We start from the raw sequence: 7,256 nt of genomic DNA, 5'->3' as shown, positions 1-7,256 counted from the left end.
ATGACCTGAGCCGAAGGCTCAGGTCATGATCCCAGCGTCCTGGGATCGAGTCCCACGTCGGGCTCCTTGCTTGGCAGGGAGCCTGCTTCTCCCTCTGCCTCTGCCTGCTATTCTGTCTGCCTGTGCTCTCTCTCCACCCCCCCCCTCTGATAAATAAATAAAATCTTAAAAAAAAAAAAAAGCCCTTACTTCCCATATTGTGTTTTTCTCCAGCCTTTCCTCCCAAGCTCTTTAAGCTTATTACTTATCCCAACTGCTATCCATTGTCCTAGGCATAGGCAACTAATACATTCACCTGTAAATGTTTTAGACAAATGTTCCCAGGTAATTGCCTCATTTGAGTAAGTTCTAAGTGATCTGAAGTCAGCCCTTTGAGCCAGTCCTTCAGTGATCCACCAGGCAGATCAAAACTAACAACCATGATTCTTTGTGAATGAGGTGCCTCTGTTTCCTCTAGTAGTAGTTCTTGTACTAGAAATTTGGGCTGTCTTTAAGGCATTATTGAGCTGGGGAGCTGGGGATTGGGGTGGAGGAAGGGGGTAAGTTAAAACACCATGAAGTTTTATTGAGATTCAGCTGTTTTTTCTTGTTAAGCATTCCTCCGGTTGCTGCAACTTTCGGTTAGTTTTCTGAGTGGGGATGAAATTGATTCTGACAGTTTTTAACATGTATTTTCATTGCTTTCATGTTGAGGTTGACTTTTGGTGTTCTTTCCTCTGCCTTTTTCACTGACAGCACCATGTGTTTATATGCTTTCATAGATTCGGATTCTGGATCAGACTCGGATTCTGATCAAGAGAATGCTGCTTCTGGCAGTAATGCCTCTGCAAGTGAAAGCGATCAAGATGAAGGGGGTGAATCAGGAAAACCAAGTAATAAGGAACTGTTTGGAGATGACAGTGAGGATGAGGGAGCTTCACATCACAGTGGGAGTGATAATCACTCTGAAAGATCAGACAATAGGTCAGAAGCTTCTGAGCGTTCTGACCACGAAGACAATGAGCCCTCAGATGTAGATCAGCATAGTGGATCTGAAGCCCATAATGATGATGAAGATGAAGGTCAGAGGTCAGATGGAGGGAGCCATCACTCAGAAGCAGAAGGTTCTGAAAAAGCACACTCAGATGATGAAAAATGGGACAGAGAAGACAAAAGCGACCAGTCAGATGATGAAAAGATGCAAAATTCTGATGATGAGGAGAGGGCACAAGGATCTGATGACGATAAACTGCAGAATTCTGATGATGATGAGAAAATGCAGAATACAGATGATGAGGATAGGCCTCAGCTTTCAGATGATGAGAGACAACTGTCCGAGGAGGAGAAGGCTAATTCTGAGGATGAACAACCAGCAGTTTCTGATAATGAGGATGAGAAACAGAATTCTGATGATGAAGAACGGCCACAGATGTCTGATGAGGAGAAACTGCAAAATTCTGATGATGAAAGGCCACAGGCCTCAGATGAAGAACACAGGCATTCAGATGATGACGAGGAACAGGATCGTAAATCAGGTAATGCATTTAGGAGAACCGAATGGTTTAGTAGAAGCACCCAGATGCAGTAGTGACCCATTTATTCTTTCTACATTCCCACCTTTAGTGCCCTGTTTTTCTCTTCTGTCCCTCCATTTCAGTCTTTCCCAAGTATACATTTTGCTTTAAAAATTTTTTGTAATGCATTTGTTATTTTTATCCCCCTTCATTTGTTATCTGATAATAGATCAGGAAGAAAAAAATTTAAGGAGGATAGCCTTGGAGAAAGATGTATGGTGCTTAAGTAACTAGATAATGAGTAGAGTTGGTTCCATTCTGGTGGGTAGCTGAGAAGCTTGCCTCAGGTGAGAGTATCTTTCGCTGGGGGGAAAAAACAATGCCATTGAAACGTCTCCATAGGGTAGTTATACTAAGGTGTAAATACCATGTTCCAGCTCAGTTTTTCGAGATCCAAAATTTGATCATCCAGAGGTAATTAGGCCCCAAAGAGTTCACTCAGACTAATCAAATGCATAACAAACTAATTTATAAAGATCAAATTGCAAAATTACTTGTTTCAGGAGCATCAGTTATTTCTCTTGTTGTATCCTTGCCCTTGGGGAAAATTGACATTGGATACCAAATGATAATATCAGGAGGTTGCCTAGGCAGTATAACATTTGGAGAATGAAAATATGGCTGGCTGACTTCAGTGCTATGGTTGCTTAATACATGCGTCCTCCTAGAAAGATGTGTTTGGGTCAGAATATTCATTCCTTAGAGACTACAGGAAACACGTAGCCAAACTTTGGCCTCTTGACCCCCTTTTATAATGTCCACTTACACTGTTTTCTCACGTTAACACGTTCTTCATATAAAATATTAAAGGGATTTAGAGATCTTATTTGTTTGTATTGTAAAAGTCATCTTGATCAGGATAGACTTCTTCCTCAAGGAATTCTTGGATTGCTTCATTTCCATAGGTATTTGATCATAATTATATATTGATCCTATCTTAGCTTATATATGGGGGAGGAGGTCTTTAACCCTGTAAACATACCTCACAGGATAATATTCAGGACCACATTTTGGCATTATTTAGGAGAGGAGGCCAGAAAATTTTGAGAGATGGATATAAATCTATCTAGACTACTGGGCTGCAGTAAGCATTCAATAACTAGTTCTGGGTAGAGTTAATTTTTCTGGTAGCAGAATTCTTAAGGGTCATGCATTACTTCCCCAATACTAGGAGAGTAACATTGGACTAGGGTTATGGTAGAGAATCTTATAGCTGGTCATTCTGCTTAGCTCTTACCTGGATTGACAGTGATTTTCCTGACGTTTACAATTAGATAAACAGTTGTACCATCCAGAGATAATGTCATACAGTTGACCCTTGAACAACATGGGTCTGAACAATGTGCGTCCACTTTTATGTGAATTTTTTCATTAACTACAGTACATTATTGTAAATGTACTTTTATGATTTTCTTAATATTTTCTTTTTTCTAGCTTACTTTATTGTAAGAATACAGTGTGTAATACACAAAATATCTATTGTTTACATTATCAAGGAGACATCCAGTCAGTAGTAGGGTATAAGTAGTTGTTTTGGGGAGTCAAACGTGTACTTTTGACTTTGTGTATTTGGGGGGTTCTGTGCTCCTGTCCCCCATGTTGTTCAAGGGTAAACTATATTTGTCTCCTTCATTGCAATGTTTTTACCTCTTTTGTAATGAGTCCTATAAATTTGGTCATAAGTTTCAATACTGCTCTTCTCATTCTGCCAGATTTTTCTGCTTATAGAAAACAATTTTCCTTTAATGAGTTATATTTTTAATTAACTGCAGTCTGTATGTGTATGTGCGTTCTAGTAATGTTAATGCATATGTAGTTTTGTGTAACCACTACCACAGATCAGTTCTAAATAAAGAATCACCCTAAAAAAAACCCCTCACCCTGTCCCTTTTGTAATCATTCTTTTTCCATCCCTGTCCCCTGACAACTGCTGATCTGTTTTATCACTGCAGTTTTGTTTTCTTGAGAATGTCATCAGAAAAATGAAATCATATAGTATGTAGCCTTTTTCTTTCATTTAGACTTGTTTCACTTAGCATTATGCATTTGAGATTCATCCGAATTGTTACATGTATCAGTAGTTCCTTCTTATTTGTTACTGAGTAATTTTCCATTGAACTGCAATACAATAGTTTGTTTATCCCCAGTGTGCTTTTAAAACACAGAATTCAAAGTTAAGAAATGACTGTGATTATGAAGAACCTCTAATTCTACTCTTACAGAATCTGCAAGAGGCAGTGATAGTGAAGATGAAGTTTTACGAATGAAACGCAAGAATGCAATTGCCTCTGATTCAGAAGCAGATAGTGACACTGAGGTACCAAAAGGTATTCCAGATACTTCTTTTATGTACATATGTATAAATGTCTGTTTTTCTTTCTGCATTTAACTGTAGTGCACTGCCAACTCTGGGCATTTACCTCAGACGGCATGACCCACAGAGAAGAGTGTGGATATAGGTAGTGTACACGGGGAAGTTATATGGATATTAGAACTGTTTATGTTTAATCAGTTGAAGAAGAGTCACCTTTTTCTTTTTTTTTAATGTAAGCTCCTTGCACAACATGGGGCTTGAACTCATGACCCTGAGATAAAGAGTTTCCTGCTCTCTGAACAGAGCCAGCCAGGAGCCCCTCTTTTTTTTTTTTTTCCCCCTGCTTCGTTTACAGGTAGTTGAATGTATTACTGGGAGGCTGTGGCTCTGGTTGAGGTGGTAACTTCCATTCTTTAGTTTGAATACTGATAGTTTCAGGACAACTTGTTCCTAAATGCTTAATAGGTTAATAATACATGAAGAACTTGATTCTTTAAGCTGTAGGTTAGATGAAGAATTCATCAAAACGCATGGTTAGGTAAGGTAGGTTTGTTTTAAGGGTAAAAGATCGACCTATTCATTCCTATGTATGACTGTTTCAAATGGCAGATTGTTCTACAATAAAGACGTTAGTATAAAAGTTTCTACAGGGGCGCCTGGGTGGCTCAGTGGGTTAAAGCCTCTGCTTTTGGCTCAGGTCATGATCCCAGGGTCCTGGGATCGAGCCCCGCATCGGGCTCCCTGCTCCACAGAGGAGCCTGCTTTCCTTCCCCTCTCTCTCTGCCTGCCTCTCTGCCTACTTGTGATCTTTGTCTGTCAAATAAATTAAAAAAAAAAAAAAAATTTTCTACAAATACAGTTTTGATAGTTTGATTATGCATAACCTTCATTGTACTGAATGATAATTAGATATTAATGTTGAGCAGTTTATATAAATTATTATAAGTAACATGACAACTAAAGCAAGTAATTAGAGGGTCAACTAGAAATAAAAGGAGAGAGCTGGCAGAATAGCAGGCTCTGGGATATACTTAAAGACAACTAGTAATTATGTACCTGGACTTTGGAATCAGATGATCTAAGTTAGAATTTTTGTGGCTCCACTTCCTAGCTGTATGAATTTGGTCAAATGAATTACTTACTATGCTTCAATTTTTTTTTTGTCAATTTTTTTTTTTTATTTTATTTGTCAGAGAGAGAACACAAGCAGGCGGAGCAGCAGTCAGAGGGGGAAGCAGGCTCCCACAGAGGAGCCTGATGTGGGACTTGATCCCAGAACCCTGGGGTCATGACCTGAGCCGAAGGCAGGAGCTTAACTGATTAAGCCACCCAGGCATCCTTTCTTTTATTTCTTTCTTCTTTTCTTTTTTTTTTTTTTTTTTAAATTTTATTTCTCAGAGAGTCAATTTTCTGATGTATAAAAGCGAAATGATAGAGGGTTGTCATGAGAATTAGATACATTGTTTCTTTCATTTTATTCAGTTATTTATTGAGACTCTACTGTGTATTGGTAATCTTCTGGGCACTGGGAATGTAGCAATGATCAAAACAAATAAAGACCTTTTCCCTTGAAGAACTCACATTCTGGTAGGGTCAGGGTAGGGTAGGGAGACTGAGAACACAAGAAGTAAATTAAATATATAGTATGTCAGATGGTGATAAGAACTGAGAAAAAAATGAATCAAGAAGGGACATGAGGGGCACCTGAGTGGCTCAGCTGGTTAAGCATCCGACTCTTGATTTTGGCTCAGGTAATGATTTTGGGGTCCTGAGATTGAGCCCTTGCTGGCACTCCACACTCAGTGGGAAGTCCCTTGAGATTCTCCCTGTTTCCCCCTGTCCTGCCATGCACATGCACGCCCGCTCTCAAATAAGTCTTAAAAAAAGCGGGGGGGAGCTCCTGGGTGGCTCAGTGGATTAAGCCTCTGCCTTCAACTCAGGTCATGATCTCAGAGTCCTGGGATCGAGCCCTGCATCGGGCTTTCTGCTCAGCGGGGAGCCTGCTTCCCCCCCCCCCCCCCCCCCCCCCCCGCCGCCTGCCTCTCTGACTACTTGTGATCTCTGTCTGCCAAATAAATAAATAAAATCTTTAAAAAAAAAAAAAGGAAAGAAAGAAAAAAAAAGGGACACCTGGGTGGCTCAGTCAGTTAAGCATCTGCCTTTGGCTCAGGTCATGGTTCTGGGGTCCTGGGATTGACCCCCGCATCTGGCTCCCTACTCAGCGAGGAGACTGCTTCTCCCTCTATCTGCGTCTCCTCCTGCTTGTGCACGTGTGCTCGCTCGCTCTCTCTCTCACAAATAAGAAAATAAAAGTATAAAAAACAAAAACAACCAGGGGGTACATGAGAGTATCTGTGGGTGGGGTTTTCATTTTGACTTTATCAAATAGATGAACTTTGAGTACCCTGGCCTTCCTTGCCACTTTATTTATTTATTAAAAATTGTTTTGGCTTTATTGTTTTTAGAGCAGTTTAAGGTTCACTGTGAAATTGGGGGAAGATACAGAGATTCCCATATACCTCCCACCTCTATACGTGTGTAGTCTCCCTCATTAACAGCATTCTCCACCAGAGTAGTACCTTTGTTACAGTTAGCGAACCCAGGGGTGCCTGGGTGGCTCAGTTGGTTAAGCGTCTACCTTTGGCTCAGGTCATGATCCCTGAGTCCCGGGATCTAGCCCCGTATCTGGCTCCCTGCTTGGTGGAGAGCCTGCTTTTGCCTTTGCCCTTTACCCCACTTGTGGCTTGTTCTCTCTGTCAAATAAATAAAATCTTAAAATAATTAGTGAACCTGCATTGATACATCATTATCATCCAAAGCCCATCGTTTATATTACTGTTCCCTCTGGTTCACTCTGGTGTTGTACATTCTGTGTGTTTGAATATATGTGTAATCACATGTATCCATCATTATGGTATCACATCTGGTATCATATGAAGCAGTTTCACTACCCTATAAACCCTTTGTGTTCTCCCTGTTCATCTTTCCCTTCCCGTAACTTCTGACAACTACTGATTTTTTTGCTGTTTCTACAGTTTGCCTTTTCCAGAATGTCATATAGCTGGAATCATACAGAATGTAGCCTTTTCAGATAGGCTTCTTTTACTCAGTAATATATATTTCCTCCATGTATTTTCCTGGCTTGACCACTTACTTCTTCAGAGCACTGAATAATATTCCATTGTCTGGATGTACCAGTATATCCATTCATCTCCTGTAGGACATCTTGGTTGCTTCCAAGTTTTGGCAAATATGGATAAAACTGCTATAAACATCTGTGTGTAGGTTTTTAGTGTAGACTAAGTTTGCAGCTCTTTTGGGTAAATACCAAAGATCATGATTGTTGGAGCATATGGGAAGGGTTTGCTTAGTTTTTTTTTTTTTTTTTT

At 40.1% G+C, this 7,256-nt stretch overlaps 1 protein-coding gene across 1 annotated transcript in view; it reads left to right on the top strand.

The window, feature by feature from the left end:
- LOC131999764 (RNA polymerase-associated protein LEO1) overlaps window positions 1–7,256 on the top strand; it is a 44,972-nt gene that overhangs the window by 8,231 nt on the left and 29,485 nt on the right. The window contains exons 2-3 of the mRNA XM_059372835.1: window positions 762–1,514; window positions 3,776–3,880. Coding sequence (XP_059228818.1) covers window positions 762–1,514; window positions 3,776–3,880 — 858 coding nt within the window. The remainder of the gene's footprint in view (window positions 1–761; window positions 1,515–3,775; window positions 3,881–7,256) is intronic.

This window comes from Mustela nigripes, chromosome 13 (genome assembly GCF_022355385.1).
Source record: "Mustela nigripes isolate SB6536 chromosome 13, MUSNIG.SB6536, whole genome shotgun sequence".
Taxonomy (NCBI): Eukaryota; Metazoa; Chordata; class Mammalia; order Carnivora; family Mustelidae; genus Mustela; species Mustela nigripes.
Note: the sequence above shows the minus strand (reverse complement) of the source record. Positions and strands in the feature narration are given on the sequence as shown.